The sequence below is a fragment of the Podarcis pityusensis genome, assembly GCF_964106645.2.
Source record: "Podarcis pityusensis genome assembly, chromosome: 7".
Taxonomy (NCBI): Eukaryota; Metazoa; Chordata; class Lepidosauria; order Squamata; family Lacertidae; genus Podarcis; species Podarcis pityusensis.
This window is the reverse complement of record NC_138031.1, coordinates 68,475,845-68,503,121: the sequence shown is the minus strand read 5'-3', so window position 1 is coordinate 68,503,121 and position 27,277 is coordinate 68,475,845. Positions and strand designations below refer to the sequence as shown.

At 43.8% G+C, this 27,277-nt stretch overlaps 1 protein-coding gene across 9 annotated transcripts in view; it reads right to left on the bottom strand.

The window, feature by feature from the left end:
* Nucleotides 1-3,337: 3,337 nt before the first annotated feature.
* PIGN (phosphatidylinositol glycan anchor biosynthesis class N) overlaps nucleotides 3,338-27,277 on the bottom strand; it is an 85,975-nt gene continuing 62,035 nt past the window's right edge. For all 9 annotated transcript variants that reach the window (XM_081014705.1, XM_081014700.1, XM_081014697.1 and 6 more), the window contains 6 exons: nucleotides 26,726-26,781; nucleotides 24,952-25,027; nucleotides 21,851-21,924; nucleotides 16,952-16,994; nucleotides 14,249-14,301; nucleotides 3,338-4,165 (listed from right to left, as the gene is read on the bottom strand). In XM_081014705.1, the coding sequence (XP_080870831.1) occupies nucleotides 4,042-4,165; nucleotides 14,249-14,301; nucleotides 16,952-16,994; nucleotides 21,851-21,924; nucleotides 24,952-25,027; nucleotides 26,726-26,781 (426 nt within the window). In that variant the 3' untranslated portion in view covers nucleotides 3,338-4,041. The remainder of the gene's footprint in view (nucleotides 4,166-14,248; nucleotides 14,302-16,951; nucleotides 16,995-21,850; nucleotides 21,925-24,951; nucleotides 25,028-26,725; nucleotides 26,782-27,277) is intronic.

Below are 27,277 nucleotides of genomic sequence, written 5' to 3'. Positions count from 1 at the left end.
AGACTGTGTTTTGGGTTTGGCCCCTGAACTGTATCCTGACTGCTGGACTTCAGACTTGGCATACTGACTTGCTGCCAGGTAGGCCAGGGATTCGGGACACCTGACTGCAAAAAGTGAAGTTACAGGGAACCAGGCAGAGGGCCTTCTCGGCTGTGGCACCCACCCTGTGGAACGCAATGGTCAGGGATGATGGGAATTGCAGTTCCGCAACATCTGACACTGGTTTGTCTATCGTGGACCCTCTGCAAGGAACAGGATCACTGAAGGAAGAACAGCTGAAAAATCAACAATAAGAACAAGAACAAGACCCAGACCAAACCAATAGCCCCTCTTCCCTTCCCAAATGGCAACAGAAATGTTCTGTTGATCAGACTACCAATGGATAGCCTGCAGCTCTTGACTGATGGATTTACAAAGTGATGGATGCTAATGAGATTAGCTTTCTGCAAGATTTGGTTTTGAGAGGTTTTCATGCATATGTCCATGCAAACAGCTTTTCTGAGCTTCACAACTACAATTAAGGCGGCCCAACTTGATAGGATGCTTATCCACTCCCTGTGAAAGATGGAGAATGAGGGACCTGGCTTCCCTGTGCTTTCCAACTTTCTCCAATAATTGCCTTGGCCTTGGATTAAAGAATATTGTGTTTGGAGCTTGTTTATGTGCAGAACAAAGAGGCACATAATCCCACAACACAATCAAATAAGACTGCTTAACTGGCAGAATTCTGCCAGCTTCCAGCGCTGGAGAAAATTCAAACAGGCAGCCCAAAGATTTCTGCCTGCTCCCACCCCGAGGAAATCCAGGAATAGCATAGCCAGTCAGACTTTCCATAGGGGACATGTAAAATAGCTCTGGAGAGGGTGTTTGCTAGTAACGGAGTTAATAAAGCGGTCAAGAGGGAGTCAGCTAAGGTCACTGGTCTTGCAGCCCAACTAAGAACAAAGCCAATGGAATCAGAAAATTAATCTTATCAGGGCATATCACAGGAGTGGAGGTGAAACAGGGTGGAAACCAAAACCATCTTTCCCAATGCATGGTTAAAGCCAATAGGAAGAGATGCATCAGTGTCATTTTTCATGTCAAACCTCTTATGTAGCCAGTATTATTTTTCTAGAAAAAGAGGTGCTGGAACTTGCCATGTTTTCTTGTAACGGCAATGGCGCCCACCTGAGAGGTGCCAGAACTGAGTTTTGGTGTGTTCTGTCTAAAAAAAAGCCCTTCCCCTATTTTGGATTTATTTTTTTCATACATTAGTTTCCTCCATACAACTTTGCCAGGAATACAAATGGTTAGGACAAACACACACAATTACAGAAAAAAAATATATATATTAGGTAGGAAATAGGATCTTCTTCTGGGTCCTATCTATTCAGGGTCCTACTATTCAGGGCTGGATCTATACTGATCTTATAGAACATTATATTGAATAACCTTTAGAACGTTTAATGGCAGTTTTCCATTGCCGGCGGCTTGCTGCTCTGCAGCACCCTCTGGTGTCACATTTTAATAACGTATTTTTAATGTTACAAATGACGAGTGTCGATCCGCCCAAGGACACTCATAATGCCGGTATTGAAACACGTCAATTGCTTTATTATAATTTTGAATAGCTTAAGGTATTCTGCAGCTTGGTATCAAGTGTTAACTGGAGAGATGAGTTAGCAGCCACCATTTTAGAAGACTTTGTTCCAATTGCTTCGTTGCTGTTCAGCGGCTTAAATAACATGGCAATGATCGCTCTCCCATGATAAAGTGATTGATGGTAACTGACAAGCAGATGGATGTCTGCATCCAGTTTTGCAGTGCTCACATTTCTACTGGGATGACTGGGTACCACAGCAGTAGTGACATGGCTTTAATGCCACAGAGCCAAGGGGCTAAAGCGGTACAGGATGGATCCCTTGCTGGCATGCTCCAATACTGGCATGCATGTTTCATGGATTTTATATGTACTTTCTTTCTCAGAGCTGTGGCAGGCTACTATTCCTACAGTCTCTATTCCTACAGATGACTCTGCCATCTGTTGTGATTGGTTAGGCGAACGTCCACTTATATACAAACAATATTTCCATATATTGTATGTCCAAGACAGATTGAAATCATACAATAGAGGCATTCCTTTGATCACTTGAACTAGGGCCACCTGTTCATTTTAATAGCTGTGTCTTAAATCGGATTGTTTTATTGTGCATTTTGATTCGGGATATTTTAACGTCTGCGTAACAGATTTTTATACAGTGGTACCTCCAGTTGTGAACAGGATCCATTCTAGAGCTCTGGCTACATCCCAAGGAATTCGCAACCAGAGGTGCTGCTTCTGCGTATGTGCGTGGCGCGAAACCCAGAAAAATACTTCTGGGTTTGCCGAGTTCACATCCTGAAAGATACGCAACCAGATGTGTGCGTATCTAGAGGTACCACTGTGCTTGGTAAATGGCTATTTTGGCTTTAAGCAGCACAGAAATTAAATAACAATACCCACAACTCGTTCATCACAGCAAAAGCAAACAGGTCTAGATACAGAAAGCAAGATAACCTAATACAGTGGTCCCTGGGGTTACAAACACTTCAGGTTACATACGCTTCAGGTTACACACTCCACTAACCCAGAAATAGTGCTTCAGGTTAAGAACTTTGCTTCAGGATGAGAACAGAAATTGTGTTCTGGTGGCACGGCGGCAGCAGGAGGCCCCATTAGCTAAAGTGGTGCTTCAGGTTAAGAACAGTTTGAGGTTAAGAACGGACCTCCGGAACGAATTAAGTACTTAATCCGAGGTACTACTGTACAGATGCGTTCTAAGCCTCCTACTGCAACACCCACTTGTCTGCAAGCAGGTCCCATTGAACTCAATGAGGGCTTACTTCTGAATATTCAGGTATAGTATCATGCCAACCTGCACTGAAATAAGAGCAAGTTGAGCTGAGGCACAAAAAGGCTCCTATTGTCTGAAGGGTGCATTGTGTACGAGCTGATGGCAAAGTGTTTATCTGAGCAGCTACCCATGAAAGCATTAGGTGCAAAATATATACCATTTCTCAGCCTGCTTGCATTGTGAATTCCAGTATGCTTCCTAGGTTTGGTTACCAAGTGAAGTGGGATTCCAAATGCAAAAGCTTTTCATTCTCCGGAGCTTTAACAGCTTGCCAGTTCTACTTAAGAGGGCACATGTTGTCTCAGTGTAATGAACAGAGCTTGAATGGGGGGGGGGGGAGGCTGGGTTTCAATCTCTGCTCAGATCTGCAGCTCCTTAAGTTGGCCTTAGGCAAGTCACTGTCCTTCAGCCTAACTTGGCTCACAGGACTGTTGCTGAGATTATGACAAATGAAATCTCTCTTTTGTCGTTGTGGTTCCTCCTCCTTTTATTTAAGCTTCAGTTTGAGCAGAGAGAGATCTTTTCAAGTGCATCCTATAAAATTAATCATAGAAAAAATAATCTACAGCATCTTCTTTTAAAACAGGAATTAATTCATCTCTCACTCGCACATACAACCCATATGTTTTTGGGTGTTGTTGTTTTTTCTAAAAGGTAGCAAAATTCAAGTTTTAGTCTCCTCCCATTATACACAAGCCTCTAAATTTGATCTTAACACATCAGAAGTGAGAAATAGGCACCAAAAGAAATTCAAAGCAAGCTGACCAGTCCAAGATTTGGTCCAGAAGCAGACTGTGGACAAAGGGCAATATTCTGTCGGCCTTGGGATTGCTCTCCTGTGCCTTTTGGGCCTAGTTACAGAGCCAGTTTATTTCCTTGTCACTCATTTGAATCTCTCTGGAAAAACCATACATAGCACTCATCTTCCAACATTGAAGTGGACCATATATTCAGTTTTTGGCAAAAAAAACTCGTGGCTGTGTCTCTCTCTTCGGGGGGGAGGGGAGGGAGACAAGGTACAATTCCAAAGAGAAAGGAGCTGGTCAAGGTGTTGTTGCCTGTAGCATCGAGTTCTTTCGGTGTTTCTGGCAGCCAGTCTCATAACTCCACTTGTCACTCAGGGAGGTTGCAGTTTCCAACGATACGGACCTCTCTACCCCATTCGTCACAAGGAATGGTGCTTAGCTTCTTTCCAAAGTGCTAGTCTCTTCGTAGTGAGCAGCTGAGCCACTCCACTCAAAAGCAGCAGGAAGATGGTGAACGACATTGCAACGACGTAGTGGCTAATGCTGCAACAGAGAGAAAATCATGGGTGAGACAGCAACAGATTTTAAATCGACAAGAGGAAACAAAGTTTACCGACAACATTAGAGGGACACAATATTGATCGCTCTCCTAAACAGGATGTTCAATAATGAGCATCTGTTTATTAGCTGTGTTCATCACTGGCCATAGCAATACAGACTTTGCCTGGATAGCTCAGTTGGCTAGAGCATGGTGCTGATAACACCAAGGGTGCAGGTTCAATCCCCGTACGGGACAGCTGCATATTCCTGCATTACAGGGGGTTGGAGTAAGATGGTCCTCAGGGTCCTTTCTGTTAAGTTGTGGGTGAACATATCAGACGACACAGTGATTCTTCAAACAGCTCTTGTTTATTCACAGGCCAGAACAGAACTGAACTGAAGGGTTCAGCCAGCCTGCTTATATAGAGCTCCACTACAACGCAACTGTAACTATTTTCTGTAACTATCCAATCACTGAACGTCACTTTCAATCCCTTATTTGCATATGTGGACCTGAGTGAAAACTATCTACAGTATCCCCCTGCTGGCCCAGGGTGAGAACTTCAGTACATAACACTTTCCAACTCTGATTCAACAGACAAAAGTATCAACAGCTTATTTTCTGGGCAGGAAGGAAGTGCACTCCATTAACACATGAGAGTTTCATGATCTTGGTGGTTTTTAAGCAGAGGTTGGATGGCCGTCTGTCATGTGTTACTTAGTTGAGATGCCTGAATCGCAGGGGGTGGGAATACATGACTCTCCTTCCAACTCCACAATTCTATGGGTTTCTGCCTAAAGGTTTAGATCCTATATATATTAATGGCAAGTCCCTAAAGTAAGCCAACACCAGTTTTGGACATTAATGCCAATATATGCTTCTAAGCAGTTCTTTGTCCTCCTAAAGCAAAGACAGATTATCTAATGGTTAAGATGTGGAATAAACACAGTTCCTTGAAGCAGATAGTCATTAATGGGAGAAGTTGAAATACTGACCAGAACGAAACAAGAACATTAGCTCCAATATTATTAGTTAGGACACTTGGTGGCCTCATGAGAGTTGATCTGAATCGCTGGCAAACTAATCAAGCATGAGAAGAACTCTCTAGCTGAACTTTTAGCCGATGAGCCGCATTGTTCTTTAAGAAAACTATGGAGCTCCCTCCCTCCCCTCAGTTACAGCTAAAAAGAAACAGCCCATAGAACTGCTAGCTGCTGCCACTACCTGCTGCTGCCATCACTCCAATTCCACAGAGAAGGTGCAAGTTCAGAGGCTGATAATATTCAACCTGGTTTGTCAAAGTGCAGAAGGCATTGCTTGAACAGCCTGGTCAGCACCCTTTGGACTTTGCAGTTCACAGGAATGCTTACAATGAACTGATAATGTGAGCCTGTCTTGGGAGAAAAAGCTAATCTTGCAACCCAGCTGGTTAGGCTGAATTCTCTCCCCCCCCCCCAATGGCTTAAAAGAGAATTGTTGCTGGATTTTTGTTTAAAGCTTTCAATGGAGTTTTATCCTCAGAATTTCATCTTAGCCTTCATCACCTCCCCAAAGCACAAGCTGCCAACCGGGGGGGGAAAGCACAACGCTTTACATTCACAAATCAAGGGTGTGTTTTTTTGGTGTGTGTGTGTGTGTGTGTGTGTTTGTTTGTTTTAAAAAATGCAGATCCTTTGATGAATATTCTAATTAGTGTTTTTATCCTTTGAGAACTTGGATGAAATTTTAATTACTTTGAATAATTAAAAGGAGTTCATGACTTCATAGTTTGTTCGCTCATATGGAGCCAGAAGTTCAGACTACACAGCTCTAGAGAATCTACTCAGTCAATGGAAAATATCTGTTGTTTTCAGGAGAATTCAGTTAAATGCCAGGCACACCACTGAGACTCCCAAGTCCAATAACAAATAGCTATTCTACTCATAATTGACTGTGTTGATTATTCGGCGTTTAGCATTGAAATGGACCCAGAAAGTAGTAATTGAGGTTTATTACTTTAAATCATAAATTAAACAACTCCACCCTTTCTCGTTCATTCCATCTTATGTCTAGAACTCTATTCCAGAACTGCAGAAAAGACGTCTCCATCTGATTTAAAGCGATTCCACCTAGCACTGCAGTTCTGTGAAACACAGCCCATGCTAATCAGGACATATAGACACATCTGGAGAGGCTTTCTGTGAATTACAAGTGGCTGCATGGGGGCAGAGGGAAAGGGAAAGACTGGTTGTGAAACCTGCTTTCCTTTTTTTGCAAGCGCTGGATGCAAGTCAATCGTACTTAATGGCTAAATTTGCCAAAACGGAACACAAAATTGAAAACTGTAGCAGGAAATGCTACAAAGACAACGGATGTCAGAGATGGACCACAAGCTGAAGCAAACATCTATTAAAATTTGTTAAACCTGCCACGCTAGTTGTGAGAAATTGTGGTGCGCTATAGATTCAAGTGTTCAATTTATCCAACTGTCTTTACAAAGAGAGATGGTGTTAACAGTGAAAGTAAGATGCCTGTAGACTTTATGCTGATCCAAAGTGTAAGAATCTTGGGCCTCCCAAATGAATTGAGAGAATAGGTTTCTTCTGTTAATGGTAATTTTAAATTTGTGAAAATCTATTGCCAGTATCCACCTTTTACCGAGAGCAACAATTCGGAACCTTAAAAGAGGAAGAGAACTATTTGGAATGGCAAATAGTTGTATTCGAGAATAGGGATTGAATCTGGGCTGCATATATACAAAGCGTTCATTCTACGGCTGAGCTATAGCTGCTTAACAGAGCCTGGACAATACATTAAAAGGTAAAGGGGCCCCTGACCATTGAGTCCAGTCGTAACCGACTCTGGGGTTGCAGTGCTCATCTCGCTTTATTAGCCGAGGGAGCCGACGTACAGCTTCCGGGTCATGTGGCCAGCATGACTATGGCGCTTCTGGCGAACCAGAGCAGCGCACGGAAACGCCGTTTACCTTCCCGCCGGAGCGGTACCTACTTATCTACTTGCACTTTGATGTGCTTTCGAACTGCTAGGTTGGCAGGAGCAGGGACCAAGTAACGGGAGCTCACCCCGTCGCAGGGATTCGAACCGCCGACCTTCTGATCCGCAAGTCCTAGGCTCTGTGGTTTAACCCACAGCGCCACCCGTGTCCCGGACAATACATTACCCTCATGCTAATTAAAGCTTGCAAATGGAGCTGCTAACCAGGACAAAGGACCCAGTGTGATTTTGAGGTTGCTCACATTGTCAGGACTGCAGGATGAGCATCAGTGGGATTTGAGAAGGCTGGTTACTGCATCACGGAACCACCTTTCTTAGAAGTTTAAACACCTTCCGATTCCCATTGCGGGATTCCTCATTCAAAAGATACAAATGAAACACCATTTTAGACTTTTAGATATTAAGTCTTCAGGGTTGTTAGTTCACATGAAACCAGAAGCTTGAATTATGCAGTCAGTTCAGCACTGACTCTCTTTCTGGAGTGAGAATTTCACTTGGGTTCAATGCAAGATGGCCACCTTCATCCCACCAAAGACAAAATGGACACCCGGCTCACAAAGTTGGGAAAGTAAGACGCTGTTGGAGATGGCACTGCACTACTTGTGTACTACAGAGCACACAAATTGGGACATTTTACATGTCACACTGGTGACATGGAAGGTACTTCCCCATAGGTTTATCCTACAGGCCCAAACTAGCATTTAAAAGCTAGCAACCACATATGTGTGGCCACTTCTATATGAAAGAGGGCCGGATTTAGGTTTGATGAGGCCCTAAGCTACTGATGGTAATGGGTCCCTTTATATGTCCTGCTGTCCTTTGTCAACAACAAATTGTTGCTGTTTTTTATGTTGAATATATGCTATAATGGTAATTTATGGACCTAATAGGCATCTAAAGCTATTTGCACATAACAAAATATGCATTTTATAAAAGTAATTGTTGAACTGAAATACAATTAAGAAGAAGTACATTAATAGTGAAATTGGGGGGGGGGGCAAGAGAGTGGGGCCCTAAGCTATCACTTGTTTAGCTTATACGTAAATCCGGCACTGATAGGAAAGACCCATAAAACTTGTCACCCCCTATGTGGGTTCATCCAGAGTTTCAAGCACACCCCATAGCACTAGTGTAACATTTTAAGGACACGTTAGTGGTGGTGGGGAACCCCCAAGAGGTGGCTTTCACACTTTTTGTTATCTTCTCATTACAAAAAAGGATGGACATTAAAAAGCTGTTTCTGGACGCCTAGAGAAGATGCTCTGGAAATACAACACTACTGCTAGGTGCCAGATAGAGGCTGGAGCCAGACTCTGTCGTGTTTAGATTAGACCTAGGATCATTAGACCTAGGATTAGACCTAGACCTAGGATTAGACCTAGACTCAGCTGTCTAGATCCAACCCATCATTCGCGCAACAGGTTTTAATTTTGATAAACAACAAAAAGTATTTACTATCTGGCAAAAGGAACGCAAGAGAAGAGAGAGGAAGAAAAAGAAAATAAGGACAAGATTAAATGTCTATGCAAAAAAAGTTGTGGACACACGTAGAATGGGGAACTTTACAAATCGTGCATGTTGCAAAGAGGAGCGTGGCACTTGTAAGTAACTGCTTTGAAATGAAATAAGAGAACAAAAACAGCTGAGCCACCTGAAAAGCCGTTTATGTGGTTTAAGAAAGTATGATCAAAGGAGAAGTGAGAAAGCCTGTGTAATACTCATTGGATTTCAGCCTTCTCAGTGGGCCAGAATGTTGACATAACTACTGCTATATAAAGCGGCTGCAGAGAAGAGGGAAGTAAATCAGCCCTAACACAAAAATAATTTTTAAAAAGCCAGGAGTGGAAGAGTCGATGTGCCCTCTGTTGCAATGGCAACAAGTCGGATTAGGGCCAATGAACCAAAAATGAATCCTGACAACATGAAGGTGCTCTGGCTTGATGGCTCCCACATCCAGGAAAAATGAATGAAGCCTGTTCTGGATGGAGGTGCGCCCCCTTAAACGATCAGATCTGTAATCTAGGGGTGCTGGCTCTGGATTTCAGGCAGTCACTTGAAGCCCAAGTGGTTTCAGTGATGTGAAGTGCCCTTTTCCAGCTCTGGCTGTTATTGGGCAGGAATAGCCTGGTTATTGTTAGCCATGCTCAAGTGATGGGACACTTGGACTTGTTACAGAAAAAACCTGCTCCTTTTTCCTTATGGGGTATCCCAGAGCCAGTATAGAGTCCTTCAGTGGGTTCCCTATTGGAAGGAGAAAATAATAGGCCAACCAGAGAATATTGAGAAGCAAAGCAGCTAGTAAGCCTGATCTTTATTAAACTGTTGCAACAGGGTCCTCACTCCACCACATGCAGGAGGGAGGAGGAGCCCAGAACAACGGTGCACAAGCCCTTATATAGACCTTTGAAATTGCCCGCCCTGTAGCCAAGACCACCCCCAAAAACATCATACGTACATCACAGAAGGAGGCAGTCTGCCAGGATATCTGTTAATGGTCACTGATTGCTTTACCTGGGCAGCCTGGCCATTCTTTTGTGATGGTAAATACTACTACTACTACTACTACTACTACTACTACTATTTATACCTCACCCACCTTGCTGATTTCCCCCATCGAATGTTAAATATTAAAAATTTCCCTAAACAGGGCTGCCTTCAGATGTCTTTTAAAAATAGGATAGCTGCTTATTTCCTTGACATCTGATGGGAGGGCGTTCCACAGGGCGGGTGCCACTACTGAGAAGGCCCTCTGTCTGGTTCCTGAATCCAGGTCACAGGCTCACCCTATTCATACACAAATATGCCCTTAAGACAGGTAAGCAAAAGAGAATGGAGAGGCTTTCCAATTTGCTCCCTCTTTGCAGATAAATATTTGAGGTCAGAATGGTTTGGGAGAGTCAAAATGGCTTCAGGATTGCTCTCCCGTACTATTTCAGGCACATGGTTTATATACTTATGTGTGTGTTTGCCTTGTACATTTAAGAACGTTTATGTAGGGCTAAAGTATTGGAGTATTGGAATACTTTGGCCACCTCATGAGAAGAGAACACTCCCTGGAAAAGACACTGATGTTGGGAAAGATGGAGGGCACAAGGAGAAGGGGAAGACAGAGGATGAGATGGTTGGATAGTGTTCTCAAAGCTACCAGCATGAGTTTGACCAAACTGTGGGAGGCAGTGGAAGACAGGAGTGCCTAGCGTGCTCTGGTCCATGGGGTCACGAAGAGTCGGACACGACTAAACGACTAAACAACAACAATGTAGGGCTACTCTTGAAGATAGTTCAGAGACTGCAAAACTGCTGCTGATCAAGCTTTCTGCCCAGGACCATGTTACATTTGTCCCTAAAGATCTGCACTGGCTGCCTGATCACCACCAAGATCAATGCAGGGTGTAGGTTTTGAAGTCTTAACCCCTGAGTTGCTTAGAACCATACTCCTGTTGTTTACAACACCCCACTCCATGAGATCAGAAGAGTTGTGACCTACCAGAGGGTCTTCTTGGCACTAGAACGTCAACTTTAAAGCCTTGGCTGGCACCCATATTATCTGTCTTTTGGTGCTAGCTGCAGATGTTTATATTACGATAGGCACTTCAAGGATGTTTTTTATAGGGCTTGTGCTGGAACAGATGGGGAGATATACTGTATTGTTTTACTTTTTTAATTGAATGCATCTTCTCTGGCTTTTATTGTATCCTGAATTGTCACCTGCAGCAAGGTCATTTTGATGAAAGGCAGGATGGATGGATAAGTGTTAGAAGTTTTGGGAGTAAACATTACGGAGGGAGGAGTGACTACTAAAAACACTGCACACTGAATGGGAAAAGTAGGTAACTGGTGAAGGAAATGGGGCAACAAACCACACAAGCAATGACTCCAAATAAGAAATGACCAATAAACAACAAACCTCACTTTGCTTTCTCCAACGTCCCACCTTCAAAACTTCCATCAAACAAAACTCCTGTAAGAGCTGTTGCACATATCATCTGATGACGATCTACGGCTAAAAGCATGAATTGGTTCTAGTGGAAAATGCTGCATTTGTAGAGATGCCTGCAGGAGAACTCAGCTTGTAGAGCATGAGAGTCTGAATCTCAAAGTTGTGGGTTCAAGCCCCACATTGGGCAAAGAGATTCCTGCATTGAACTGGATGACCTTCATGGTCCCTTCCTGCAATTCTACGATTTCTTATGACGTGCGATCATTCAAAGGTGAGTGGCAGAACTCCCACTGCCTTATAACACCTTGGATGATGAAAACCTTGATATGGTTTGCTCTCCCTATTCTCTGCCACATGATACGTATGTGTTACTGATGGTGCTAGTCAGGCTTTCTCTAAGTGAGAAGTCAGGCCTATTGGGGGGGGGCATAGGAGGCAGCTGAGTGGAGTACAGGTGAGTGCTGGGTTGGCACCAGCTGGCTGAAACTAAATCTGTCCCTGGGATAGCTCAGTTGGTAGAGCAGGAAGAAGAAGAAGAAGAAGAAGAAGAAGAAGAAGAAGAAGAAGAAGAAGAAGAAGAGGAGGAGGAGGAGGAGGAGTTTGGATTTGATATCCCGCTTTATCAGTACCCGAAGGAGTCTCAAAGCGGCTAACATTCTTCTTTCCCTTCCTCCCCCATAACAAACACTCTGTGAGGTGAGTGGGGCTGAGAGACTTCAAAGAAGTGTGATTGGCCCAAGGTCACCCAGCAGCTGCATGTGGAGGAGCGGAGACGCGAACCCGGTTCACCAGATTACGGGTCTACCGCTCTTAACCACTACACCACACTGGCTCTCTTAATCTCAGGTTTGTGGGTTTGAGCCCCCGCTGGGCAAAAAGATTCCTGCATTGCACTAGGTGACCCTCGTGGTCCCTTCCAACTCTACAATTCTATGATTTCTATGAGATGTGATCATTCTGTCGGCAGCGTTTAATCTGCAACGGCTCACTCACACACCCAACTCAACGCTGCAGCCATCAGTGGATGAACAGTGTGAACCAGTACCAATGCATCTGGAAAGGACTGGTGTGAGGGAGTCATAAGTACTGTGTGGCACTCGTTCCTCCCTTATATGCTGCTCTAGATTTAGTCACACACACACACACACACACACACACACACAAATGTTCAGCAAAAACGCTGCTGAAGGAAAGAAATCATGCTACAAATAGAATGCAATTAAAAGCAATTCCTACTCCATTTGTTATCACATAATGGCAGCCTGCCAATATATCTGAGGCTATCAGCAACCAGTACTGCAATGCCTGCAGGCAGCTTTGCTTGGAAAATTAGTTTTCATGCAGGAGTAGCACTGTAATTTTAAAGGGAAACAAAAAGCCACGTTTGCTGAACAAAAAGGCAGTATCTAGTTATAACAGCTTGGCAAGGTTTGATTTCCTTTTATGTTGTACATCTGACGGGGTTCACAACTACAATAACGTCGAATATACAACTTCTTCCTTGGCTGAAGGTCACTAATAATGTATATAATTCAGTGGGATTGAACTTGCTGGGAAGATATGACTATGGGATAGGAAGACACTGGATGGATGCATTCTTTTTTGCCTTCCATTATGTGCAAAAAAAAACCTCCACCCCACCCTCAAACCTTTGCCTATGTCATAAAGGCATCATGTTCATTATCACTGGCTGATGATGGCAAGTTTGGGGAAACATACAACATGGTGAAAACAGGCAGTATATCAGTTTTACTACATAGTACAGAGGAGAAATCGCTATGAGACAGCCCCATATTTATTGGGATATGTACTTCTGTCCTTATATCTGAAGAGGCAGTTGAGAATTTATGGTTGGGGGGGGGGTTTGCATTGGCTTGGCTGTTGTACTCAGCTGTACCACTAAGACTGGTAGCAAGGTATGGTATCACTTAACATCCCCATCTATGAACTGTGAGAAGCAGAAAAAATGGCAGGCTTGTTAAGTAATAAGAGAAATATATTGCAGATCATAAATGCCGCAATAATACACTGTATAAAATATAATAAGGAAGTAGTGAGATCATTAGCTGTTCTGGAAAATTCACCCCACACATAATCACTGGATTCCCCACCCCCACCCCCTTTTTAACAAACACTGACCTTTTTCCAACCGCCAAATAAAATTATGGCAGGAAAGAATCTTTCTGAAAGAGTATCTGTTGTTTTCTGGGCTTTGACCAGTTTCCTGAAATGGCTTCACTGAATAAAATAATTATATGGCACCTTAAGAAAACTGTTTTGAGGAGAATGGTCCAAAGTGTTTCGTAGTTGCAGGATGTGCGCCAAAGTCGCTGCCAACTGATAAATAACTCAAAAGGCGTGGAGCAGGTGATATAGATGGCCTGACTAGAAATAACTTCTATATACTGTCCTCCATGTCCTGGACCCAACTAAATGACCACTGATGTCGGGGCTGTGTGCATCTCCCTCAGGGCAAAACACCTCTGGGAGAAAGTGAACAAGATTGAAGAAGGTACTGATGGAAGCAGGAAAGGGAACTGCACAATTTTCGGAAACGAAATTTCCTATTTACCACTTATTTTACCATACTTGATTGTGAGCAACACACTCCGCATCCAACTAATCTTTTCTGTTTTTATTTATCGGGGGTGGGGGTGGGGATCAATTCCCAGAACCAGAAGCCTTGTGAACATTCAGCAAACTCCTCTCTGTGAACTTAAAAAAACCAAACTGGAAGCTCTTAAGCTGGGGAGGAGGGGCGATTCTGTTAAAAATGGTATTTACTTTAAGACAATGACTGAAGGGGAATAATGGGAAATAAAAATTCTCAAGATGACCTGGGCTGAGAAGGGACATCAGGCAAAGTGTTTCACAGCAGTTAAACACTAAACAACTTAACAAGGCAAGAAACGGATACTAATAAATAAAATATATCACCATCAACATTTATAGGCAAGGAAGGGAGATGGTAGAAACAGAATGGAAGCACTTGCCTTGATTGATCTGTAGACAGCATTTAACTATAGGGATTGAACTAAGTAATACACAGCTTAATCGTTGGGTTTATTTTAGAGGCAGTGTTACAGCTAAAGAGGAAGGAAAAGCAGGGCAGGAGGGGGGATGGGGGATGGGGAAAGCAAATGCTTTGTACCTTGTTCCAATATCCAGCCAGCTTCCATAATCTTTAACCAGAAAGAAGAAGTGCTAAGGTGAGAGAGAAAAACAAAGAACACCATGTTGTTTGGTAAATAAACGTTGCACAATGAGAATCACAAGACTCAAACGCATGTTTCAGGCGTTCATTTGGGGGCATTTAATTCTTGAAGTAAAAGGTGACCTGGCTTCATCAGAGAATGTTTAACCAAACAACAAACATGTCAGGATACAAGCAATTAAGGAAGTGGACTTGAAGAGGAGAGGGCTAGGTTCAAATTCCTGCTGTGCTATGAACTTTCTGAACCAAGGTACAGTGGTACCTCTGGTTATGAACTTAATCCGTTCCAGAGGTCCGTTTGTAACCAGAAACCGTTCTCAACCTGAGACGTGCTTCGCTAATGGCGCCTCCTGCTGCACGTGTGCCTCCGGCGTGCGATTTCCACTTGCATCCTGGGGCAAAGGTCACAACCAGGAGCAAATACTTCCGGGGTTAGCGGAGCTCGTAACCCAATGCGTGCGTAACCAGAAGCATTCATAACAAGAGGTACCACTGTTGTTGTTACAAGGTGTGTATGGCTATTGCTGAGAGTCTCTTCCCTGTACCTCCCTAGCAATGTCTAGAAAGAAAGGGGGGAAAGCCCACAATGTGATCACACCTAGGTTCTCCAACACAATTTGTTGGTTACAGCTTGCAGAGGTGGGAATGTGTCATGCATCGTGTTCTAAATGGTTACTGGTTACACCAATAATGTAAAACCCTATGCACACTTAGGGACACGGGTGGCACTGTGGGTTAAACCACAGAGCCTAGGACTTGCCGATCAGAAGGTTGGCGGTTCGAATCCCTGCAACGGGGTGAGCTCCCATTGCTCAGTCCCAGCTCCTGCCAACCTAGCAGTTCGAAAGCACCTCAAGTGCAAGTAGATAAGTAGGTACCGCTCCGGTGGGAAGGTAAACGGCATTTCTGTGTGTTGCTCTGGTTCGCCAGAAGTGGCTTAGTCATGCTGGCCACATGACCCGGAAGCTGTATGACGGCTCCCTCAGCCAATAAAGCGAGATGAGCGCCGCAACCCCAGAGTCAGCCATGACTGGACCTAATGGTGAGGGGTCCCTTTACCTTTATGCACAATTAAGGAGCTACCCAAAGTAATGCATACAGTGTGATCTGCCTCATCTCCTGCAGCAGCACTAGGGGAAGAAGCAAAGACTGCTCTGTTTGCAAGGCTGTAGAGGGAGACTCCCATCAACAGCTGCAAATATCTTGCAATAATATCTGTCCATTTGGAGAACACCGTTCAAGGCAATTTACAACATAAAAATATAGTAGAGCACTAAAAAGACACCATGAGAACAAAACGATAAAACTATTTACATCTCTTACAATTAATTACACTTTACACGCGGCAAATTCCGAGAGGAAAACATTGTTAACTGTGACACGAAACCATTTCTCAACTCTGAGCCGGGCCTCTGGGCTGCAGAGTCGTTTTCTAACTGCCAAATGGTCATTTCCACAATTCCTCCCACAAAACAACAACACAATAAATATCCCATTCTGAATTGGCAATATATGAAGGAGTAATTGCCTTGGTTTTAGCAGTGTGTAGTTTGGGCCTTGGAAAACACATGGAATTACCTGAACTGATTCAGGTCAGGCAATTTCCCCATGCAATTCTGGCAATTTATTATGACGGAGAGAGCAAACATATCGGAATGGGACCCAGACTGGAAATGCAGATTTATTTTTTTCTTTAACACTCCCCCCTCCCCAATCACATTTGTTAACTACTCTATAATTAAAATTATGACTGCCTTGGATGTCTAGCACTTAGACACATTTCTCCGATGGCAGCAGCTCCATGAAGTAAGTGACACAACAAAAGCAGGAGGTGTTGTGACATAACAAAAGCAGAAGGTGGTGTCACTTCAAGTAAGTCCTCAGGGAAGGGTAAGAGATGTGGGAAGCAAAATCTCAGAAGAATAGCAGGCCTTTCCCCTTACTGCTTTAAAGACACATCCCTTCGAGCCATGTCATAAAGTGTAAATTGCGTTACAGCAAACAAAAATGGCTTTCGGGGAAGAGTTGCATGACATTTCCCCCCCTTTCTCTATTAAAAAAAAGAGAGCAGTTTTGATTTTAATAAACTGTGGTTCTAAAATTATAGGATGAATACTGAAATATGCTCTTCCCCCATGCTTAACTCGTGTGTGTGTGTGTGTGTGTGTGTGTGTGTTTGTGTCCCTTCCTGTCTGGTATTTCAGGCATCTCTCTTGAAAAATTAAGGCAGACCATGACATATTTTTCTTTTGTTCTGAAGGCAGGGAGGAAAAGGAAGAAAAATTAAACTGGGCAGCCAGGTGCATCTAGCATTCCCTTTTCACTCACAGGCTTGAACATTCAGGATGAAATACGTGAAAACCAAGCACCGCTAACTTAAAAATAGCTCTGTGGAAGAACCGAAGTAATAAAGATGTTGTCTCTTCTGATGCATTCATTAGATGATGTACAAAGGATTGTGAAAAGGGGGTTTGTGGGGGAGGGATTTCCATCTGCAATTTATGTGGGGTTTCAATTCAGTTCCCTGCCCTAGTTCCAGAAACTTTGAAGTCTGAAACTAATTCAGATTTCTCTTGATTGAATTAGCAGAGCTCTCTGGGTTTTGATCTTATTTGTACAGAATGTCCGACAGTAGCTTACCAAAGCCATGATGTCTGAAATCACAAGAACAATGAGAAAAAGCCTGGAGGGGGGAAAAGAGAGAGAGACAGTGTGTCAGAGGAAGACCATAATTCATAGTTCAACAGTGCAACAACAAAGCTTCGTAGAATCCCAATAATATGACAAAAAGTGTTACAGAGGTACAGTTCAGTTCTCCTTTCATCTGTTTTCTTGGAATTATGTGTCTTAGGTTACCAGGGATATATATATCCTGGGCTAACTAAGGAGGAGGGATCAAAATTCTGTATTAAGGAAAGCTTAAAAGGAAGGCCATTTCCCTACAGTTGCTCACAGAGCGAATTATGTGGATGCCTTTGTTATTCTATTTAACAACAGGATTGATAAGTCACCTTTCAGGACAGAGCCTTCTCAAGGCAGCTTCTAGAAATGTAATACAACGCTGAGGGCATAGTGAGTTTAAAAGAAAAAAGAAACCATGATAATTATTGAATTTTTCGTTCTGTATCTACTGCTCACGAGGAACAGAAGAGCACTGAGAGCTTAGCTGGTGGCCCTGCTAAGCTTCTCTGTATTTCCAACATGTCACAAAGCACTGCTCACACGTTTTTCAAGGTTTATTCCTGCCCCCCTAGTAATATCTTACATTTCCTCCAAGGAGCTCAAGGCTGTGTGAATCGTTTTCTCCCTCACTACCTGCCACATTTTATGCTCGCAAAAGCCCTGCTGTGAGGTAAGAAACGGGGTATTCCTAATCCTTGTCCAACATTCAAATCCAGCCTTTGCTAGCCAGGTGCCTTCCAGCTGTGGTGGCTGTAGATGATAGGAATTGTAGTCCGAAAGGTCTGAAAGGAGCCTGGCTGGTGAAGGTGGCTCTAACCACTCACCACACCTGCTGTGAAGGTGATTTCCACAGCTTTAGGGATTAGAAACCTGTATGTTGAAAGCAAAGCTCCTCTTACAAAGCTGGGTTCTGTGGCCATTACCAAATCAGTTACTTTGGGCAAAACAAAACCCCATCCTGGCCTACATGATGTACTATACCAAACAAACCCAAGACATTTTATTTTATTGCTGCACCTTTAGGTTTATATCTTTAAAAACGTGGTTGAGCTTAGCTGGAAGTCGATGCTTATAATTCCAGGTAGGTAAGTGCGTATAATAAGGGCTGTATTAAGTTAGGAAATGAACACAGAAATCCAGCCTAATGTAGTCTAACGTATTTAGAGAAGCAGGGAGAGTCCTATCTATACTGCTCAGAGTTCCTTGGAAGATACAAATGTGATGGCAAAAAGTTAATATTAGAAATGCTTTAGAGCAACGCTTTGCATTATTTTGCCTGACTTCAGGCCCTGTGTACCTGAAGTCAGCCCAGATACTGAGGTCCAGCTCTGAGATTCTTCTGGCGGTTCCCTCGCTGCGGGAAGTGAAGCTGCAGGGAACTAGGCAGAGGGCCTTCTCGGTAGTGGCACCCACCCTGTGGCAATGCCCTCCAATCAGATGTCAAGGAGATGAGTAACTATATAACCTTTAGAAGACACTATGTTTTTAGATATGCTGACGTGGATGGCGCTGTGGTCCAAACCACAGAGCCTAGGGCTTGCCGATCAGAAGGTCAGCGGTTCGAATCCGTGTGACGGGGTGAGCTCCCGTTGCTCGGTCCCTGCTCCTGCCAACCTAGCAGTTCGAAAGCACCTCAAAGTGCAAGTAGATAAATAGGTACTGCTCCGGCGGGAAGGTAAAGGGCATTTCCATGCGCTGCTCTAGTTCGCCAGAAGCCGCTTAGTCATGCTGGTCACATGACCCGGAAGCTGTATGCCGGCTCCTTCGGCCAATAAAGCGAGATAAGCGCCACAACCCCAGAGTCAGCCATGACTGGACCTAATGGTCAGGGGTCCCTTTACCTTTACCTAAGGCGTCCAGAGAGGCTGGGGAAACCCAGCCAGATAGGCAGGGTATAAATAATAAAATTATGGTGGTGGTGATGATGATGATCTGAAGGCAGCCCTGCATAGGGATGCTTTTTAATGTTTTGTTATGTTTTTATATATGTTGGAAGCTGCCCAGAGTGGCTGGGGCAACCTAGTCAGAAGGGTAGGGTACAAGTAAATATATATATATATATATATATATATATATATATATATATATATTATTATTATTATTATTATTGACTTTCAGGTCTCTCATTTGCAACTGAAAACGGCTTTAGTGGTTCAACCTATAAGCAACTGAGCCGGAGCCCTTGCGAATCCTCTCAGAAAGGATTCTTGGCTGCAGCCTCCCTACCACTCAGAGAGACAAGTTCTTGTTCACAACTCTAATACTCCCCAAGAGAACCAAGGCAGTTCTTAATGGCCTCCCTGAACCTTTTCATTTTTATTTGTTCCAGGTTGATAAGGCAGCCACTCTCTTTTGCGCCCCAATAACTGATAGAGACACCCTCCACCAAGTTCACGAATGGCTGAGGGTTGAGTTCCACTTAGCCTCAAGGCGCAAGAAACTAGTTATCCAACTCTTTGGTATACAAGATCATTTGTGTTTGGGAAAGCACATTTCAGGGAACGAAATGGACTATGAACAAGCAAAGTGAAATACAGCTAAAGACTTTTTCATTATCTTTATTTTTCATTAAGTGATTGAAATATTAGGCCACTTGAGCGCCGCTCTAAATTGCTAATGACTGGCTCTGCCAGCGACTTGCACTGAAACAACGCTGCAAACAGCTGACCTAGTAGCAGGGAGATGGGCCATTAACTGTAATAATAATTTAATTGTAAAGAATTATAATTAGAAGTGCGCTATCAGTTACAGTGTGAAATTTCATTAAAATGTGCTATTCCATAGCACAGAGCAAGACTATTACGGTGGCTTCTAACAAATGATCCCCCTCCGAGAAAAAAGCAGAATCTGGCCACGTGATCCAAGCGTCAGCTTGGTAAATTAATTATACCTTACAAGATCATTATAAATTTGACAAATCCAGTTCCTGCAGATTAGCTTACAAGCTTAGTTGGCTTTGCAAAGCAGATGCACAGCTGAATATCACCATGTCATTAAAATTACTGGCAAAACTTTTAACAGCGACCCCATAGAGGTATGGGATGCGGGTGGTGCTGTGGGTTAAACCACAGAGCCTAGGACTTGCAGATCAGAAGGTCGGCGGTTCGAATCCCCGCGATGGGGTGAGCTCCTGTTGCTCGGTCCCAGCTCCTGCCCACCTAGCAGTTTGAAAGCACGTCAAAGTGCAAGTAGATAAATAGGTACCGCTCCAGAGGGAAGGTAAACGGCGTTTCCGTGCACTGCTCTGGTTCGCCAGAAGCGGCTTAGTCATGCTGGCCACATGACCTGGAAGCTGTACACTGGCTCCCTCGGCCAGTAAAGCGAGATGAGCGCCGCAACCCCAGAGTCGGTCACGACTGGACCTAATGGTCAGGGGTCCCTTTACCTTTACTTTACGTAGAGGCAAATACATATACCCATCAACTAATAGGGCAGTCTGGAGTGGAGTCCCTAAGGTGGTTGGCTGGAGCTGTGTAGCCTACTTCGGCAACTCCTGCCAAATGTATTGTTCTGCTCTCCTTTGGATCACATCAATGGGGCCAAGGGGGTGAGTGGGTTTTGTCATCTGGGCAGCCCAATACCTGCATACACACTGCGCAGGTTCTTGTGCCCCAGGGAAGTCACTTTGATGCTGCAAATGCAGCAGTTTGACTTCACCCCCAGAGGCACACTCCATCGTCTCTAGAGACAGACTGATTCCTGTGATGTTAACATATGAGAGTGCTGGAGGTGAATTAGTTAAACAAGTTACCCAATCAGAACCCAGGGGGGCGGAGTCAGAGGGACTATAAAACCAGCTCTGGGAGGGGCGAAAGGAGAGGTCGTTGGGAGGTTGGTTGGAGTGGGAGTGAATTGGGATAGAGTCTGTGGATAGGTTGAGTTAGTGTAGCGAAATAAGTTGAGTCAGGAACAGTTAGGAGCTAGGCAGACAAGTAAATATCTGAGAGCAGGTAGTGGAAGTTACAGGTCTGGATAGGCACCCCATGATTGTAACGGACCAATACCTTTTATGAAACCACACACTTGTTAAACTGCAATAAATAAACAAAAGTTTATGTTCCAATTTAACCCTGACTGGACTCAGTATTGTACCAGGTAGGGCCTGGGTGGTGGCAGCGAGAAATCAAGTGGTGGCACAGGGATCAATAGACGGTGAAACGTCCGGGGACCCTGTGTGATCACCACAGTAAAAACCACAACAATAGGACGGTTGGAAGTCAACCATAGAACCTCCATCGTTTATGGGTTCACATGATCAATAGCAGTGACAGCAGCAAGAACCTTCAATAAACATGGAACTATGCTTTGCCTAACTTAAGAGGTGTGCTTAGCTGTAGTATATAGAAGACAAAGAGCAAAATGTTGTAAAGGAAGTACCAATTATGGTAGTGGACTGCAAGTATCAGATCTATAGCTCAGAGCAGGTCTTAATGTAATATCTAAAATACACATCCATGGAACAGGGCTGGCCCAAGACATTTTCCAGCCTGGGGTACCGAAGCAAATGCCCCCCAAATAAATCTTCTCTTCCCTTGTAGTAATATTACAATATTACTATTAATAATAATAATAATAATAATAAATTAAACTGAAAATCTGCTGTTGCTTCACTCTGTCAAATGGCAGGGCCAGCCAGCCCTGTATGTGAAATAGATGCAAACAGGAACTCAAGTCACTACCAGCTTTTTAAAAAGTGTTTTTTTAATAGTCGGAGATTTGATAAAGCTTGAACCCAGTGAATGAAGAATAATTGTACTCGATGCAGGGATTTACAAAGAAATAGCTGCAGACAGTTTACTCCATGCACCCCAATGAACCCCCAAGCAACTGCTGCTTCGGTAAAAGCGTTTACTGTACCTTTTTGATGATAGCTGTGTTGTGACTTGAACAGCTTCAAAGGCACATGACACAAGAACAAAAGGGATTACAATCTGTCGGGGACACGGAATTACATTAAGCTAATTGAAATACCGCAGAAAACAAAAAACAACCAACAGCCACAAATTAACATAGCTAGTATTCAAAGAGACAGTCAAGCACATCTTGAGATTGGCTTTACAAAATTCATCGTTTTGAATGCAAACATTTTATCTAGTTAACAGACCTGTTGCCTTCAGTCATGGCCCTGTAGGTTCTGTGCATTGCAATCAGAATATTAATAGTCCTTGTTACAATTCTAATACAGCGGTATATATTTTAGAAATAAACTACTGTGTTATGCCAGGGCTCTTCAAATTATTCTACCTTCACGGAACACTTCCCATACAAATTTGCCTGCTGAGGAACTTCTGGGGCACGTTCTCGACTTCATATTGCCGAGAAAGATTGCCAGTATTTTGTCTGCCTTTATTGCTCTTCACAGCGAGGAAACTTTGGCAGCTTCCAATGTCGCCATCCCCTGCAATACAGTGGTACCTGGGGTTACATACGCTTCAGGTTACATACGCTTCAGGTTACAGACTCCGCTAACCCAGAAATATTGCCTCAGGTTAATAACTTTGCTTCAGGATGAGAACAGAAATCGTGTTCTGGCGGCGCGGCGGCAGCAGGAGGCCCCATTAGCTAAAGTGGTGCTTCAGGTTAAGAACAGTTTCAGGTTAAGAACGGACCTCCAGAACGAATTAAGTACTTAACCCGAGGTACCACTGTAGTTAGAAAACCACTAGGTGTTTCCACTTTCTGAGTCATTTTCTCTAGGACTGGTACAATTCACTCATTTGTTCGTTCCTCAGAATCCAGACAGTGTTTCTCCCAATTTGCTGAATCTCTGTTTTTCTCCAAATGTAAATGCTGGTTTGCAGTGATGTATGGCATTTCCAGTGTGCAATCTTTGCGAGCCTGGTGCCCTCCAGAGGGTTTTCGGCTACAACTCCCATCTGCCGCTGAAAGAACATGCTGGAGGGCACCAGGTTGGCAAAGGCTGATGTAACACAATCCTCTGAGGTCTGAGATATTATCTCATTGGGCCCGGAGGTGTGACTTGCGACGCGCATGATGATAGTGGGTAATCCATTACTTGTTCCACAATGCTTCCCCTTCTGCAACACAGTTTAACATGCTGTATTCCTGAACAGGAATGGATGGATCAGTCAGTTCCCAATTTATCTCATTCTCAGTCCCTTTCGCTTCTTGCGGCTTTCTTTTAAACTGCACTAAAACACGAGAATGGGGCCTTCTCTGCAGTGGCTCCCCGCTTGTGGAATGCTCTCCCTAGGGAAGTTCGCCAGGCACCTTCATTATACACCTTTAGGCGCCAGGCAAAAACAGGCCTTTGGTTGATTTGATTGACATTCTATGCCCTTTTAAAATGTGGTTTGTTTTTCTTCTTGGGTGTGTGATTAGGTTGTTGTTTTTATTTTGATTATATGTGTGTGTGTGTGTGTGTGTGTGTGTGTGTGTATGTATGTGTGGGTGTATTGTGGTTTTATACAGTGGTACCTCAGGTTATGAACTTAATTCGTTCAGGAGGTCCGTTCTTAACCCAAAACCATTCTTAACCTGAGGCGCGCTTTCGCTAATGGGGCCTCCTGCTGCTGCCGGCGCACAATTTCTGTTCTCATCCTGGGGCAAAGTTTGTAACCCGAGGTACTACTTCCAGGTTAGCAGAGTTTGTAACCCAAGGTATCAGTGTATTTTGATTTTGTGCTGTGAATAGCCCTGAGACCTCCAGGTATAGGGCAGTATATAAATTCAATAAATAATAAAAAATTAACAATAAAATTTGCAACCCTTTAGCTACAGGTTTACACAGTGGTCCAAGGACTGCCTTCAGAATATAGGATCTTTTCACAAGTAACAAGTGCTCCACGGCTGCTAGAAAGCTTGACTGCTGCCACAACCGCCATGCATACGTTCAAATGTGATCATAGAAGTCCCTGCAATGGATAACAACCCTCCTCCCAGGGATTTCCATAGCGGGTGGTGGGAGAAAAAGATGGCCACCCCAGGGCAATCATGATCTATTTCAACAAGCAGCAGCAACAAACAAGGTTTCATATGGAATTCTGCTTATTTCAGTAGGACCATCCGCCATCCTGGATAGCTTAGCTGGATAGAGCATGGTGTTGATAATACCTCTTACATTAAAAACCTGACAGTACCAAACTATTGAAGGCTTTTCACCAAAGCCAGACTAAACGTCTTTCCTTCTGCAGTGTTGGATGGCAGGTTGAGAGGAGTTCCCTACCAGGACAGACTTTGCTCGTGTGCTCAAGACATTGATTCCATAAAACATATTTTGTTACACTGTGCAAAATATGAGCAAGCCAGGGCTGAACTGATACTACCCTTGCTGGTACCTTTCCCAGGAAAATCAGAGGCTCACTATGTCAGGTTTCTGTTGGAAGACCGGACAAATGCTAGAACATTAGCAGTGGCAAAGTTCTTATCGGTGGTTGCAAGAACCAATGATCCCTATATTCTGAACAAAATGCTTGTTTAACCTGGAGGTAGGCTGTATGAATTGTGTATTACTTTGTAACGATTTGTTGGGTCTCTGGACCATAATAAAGATTGATGATTATAATACCAAGGTTGCAGGTTTGGTCCCCGCATGCATTGCAGGGGGTTGGACTTAGATGATCCTTAGGGTCCCTTCCAACTCTTCGATTCTACGATTCTATGAGTCTATGACTTACTTTATTTAGCTTGACTTACAGCTCATGAATATATATTTTTTAACGTTCCTCGGAAGTCGAAAGGCTTCCGAAACGCGCTTTTCATTTTTCTCCCATTTACTTTCCAGCCAGCCCATTGATCCTCGGTTTTCCAATGTTTGGGAAGCCAAATGGTCTTCTGGAACGGACTACATTCAAAAACCGAGGTTCCACTGTGTGTGTGTGTGTAGCATTTTGCATTTAAGAAGTCTTACAAGAGCAGATAGGCTATTTGTGCAGGAACAGTTAAGTTAGAATTGAAAAATTGTGATCCCATCATTCCCTAAAGGTGCAAGTACTAACCTTCCACAACAGCAAGGCTCCCATCAGGAAAGGGCTGAACACAGTCAAGAAGCAATGGACTGAAGTTGGATCAAAACTAGAGACCAAGAATGAAACCAAAACAAACATTATGTATTTTCTGCAAGTAATATGTTCTACTAAGAAACAGGAGTTTTCCCACCCCCCTACAATCAACATTTGAATCATCATGCAACGACCTTTCAAGTCACACGGCTTCTAGTTTTATAGGCTGCCTCTAGTTTTTTACATAACAAGCAAACAGTTCTTGGATGCTACTTATTGCTATAAAGTTTTATTTCTGCAGCACCTTTTGTTTTACAAAATGTTTCCCACCCTCCGTTTGCTTTCACAACAGGTCAGTACTTGGACAGACAAAGAGTTCTTTTAAACAGGCTGCCAAGAGTCAAAAAATACCCTACTGCTCTGTTGGTACTTGAATAGCAACTTTCTGCTGTTGCTTCATGAAGAATATCTCATGAGATACCCTTGTTCTGGTGACCTTTCTGCTGGATTGCTGCAATGCACCTGCATGTCAGACTGCCCTTGAAGATGATCCAGAAGCTTCAGCCAGGTGCTGGGGATAAGTGGTTCAACATGCTAGACTTACGAGGCGCTGGATCTTAAGGAGATGCACTAGCTACCAATATGTTGCTGTACCAAATTCAAGGCACTTGTGGAGTCCTTTGCAACTTGGGAACTAGATATCTGAAGTAGAGTTTCCCTCTGTATAATAATAATAATAATAATAATAATAATAATAATTTATTATTTATACCCCGCCCATCTGGCTGGGCTTCCCCAGCCACTCTGGGCGGCTTCCAAAAAAAATATTAAAATACTGTAATACATCAAACATTAAAAGCTTCCCTATACAGGGCTGCCTTCAGATGTCTTCTAAAAGTCTGGTAGTTGTTGTTCTCTTTGACATCTGGTGGGAGGGCGTTCCACAGGACGGGTGCCACTACTGAGAAGGCCCTCTGCCTGGTTCCTTGTAACTTGACTTCTCGCAGTGAGGGAACCGCCAGAAGGCCCTCGGTGCTGGACCTCAGTGTCCGGGTAGAACGATGGGAGTGGAGACGCTCCTTCAGGTATACAGGACTGAGGCTGTTTAGGGCTTTAAAGGTCAGCACCAACACTTTGAATTGTGCTCGGAAACGTACTGGGAGCCAATGTAGGTCTTTCAAGTCTCGGTGGCCGTTCCCAGTCACCAGTCTAGCTGCCGCGTTCTGGATTACTTGTAGTTTCTGGGTCACCTTCAAAGGTAGCCCCACGTAGAGTGCATTGCAGTAGTCCAAGCAGGAGATAACCAGAGCATGCACCACTCTGGTGAGGCAGTCCACAGGCAGATAGGGTCTCAGCTTGTGTACCAGATGGAGCTGGTAAACAGCTGCCCTGGACACAGATTTGACCTGTGCCTCCATGGACAGCTGTGAGTCCAAAATGACTCCCAGGCTGCGCACCTGGTCCTTCAGGGGCACAGTTACCCCATTCAGGACCAGGGAATCCTCCACACCTACCCGCCTCCTGTCTCCCCAAAACAGTACTTCTGTCTTGTCAGGATTCAACCTCAATCTGTTAGCCGCCATCCATCCTCCAACTGCCTCCAGACACTCTGTATCAGGCTATTCATGTGTTAAGATGTGACAGGATGGCGCTACTTGACTGCCAAGAGAAATCCATTATGTAGTGACATAGGGCAGGGCCTTCTCTGTTGTGGCACCCCACTTATGGAATTCCCCTTCCAACTTCTCTAGATGTAGTTCACAATAGTTACCTGTTCACAGAAGCTATGTTTCCAGTACCGAAAAAGGCTGTCACTTGGAAGAAAACCTGGGTAGGGCTAAGGAAAACACAACATGCTCCTTATTGAGCAAACGGTCACACTTCTTTCACATGCTAGCGGTATAAGCATTCCCAGTGACAACTTTGCACCACAGGTATAAGATAATGGTAAAAATATCCAGAACACACCAAGCTGTGCATGTGAGGTGAGAAGAGAGGAATAATGCTTGCAAAGGCTTTAGAACATTTTTTGACTAGACATCCAAATAGATGCCTTTGTCTCAATCACAATTAATGGGTAGATTAAATATTATTGGCAGCCCATCTTTCAGGAAGACAAAGCCCGTGTATGTAATAGCCAATTTTATATAGCAACATCTGCTCATTCCTTTCCCCCCCATCTTACATTGTGTTAGAGTCACATGGTTTTTAACATGTCAGGTGAACAGGAGCTGGGTAACCAAACCATTCTTAAAGCATACCTGTTCTGATCGATCAGTTTCCATTTTTCAATAGGAAAAGTAGGAAAAGGGGTAGGACTACT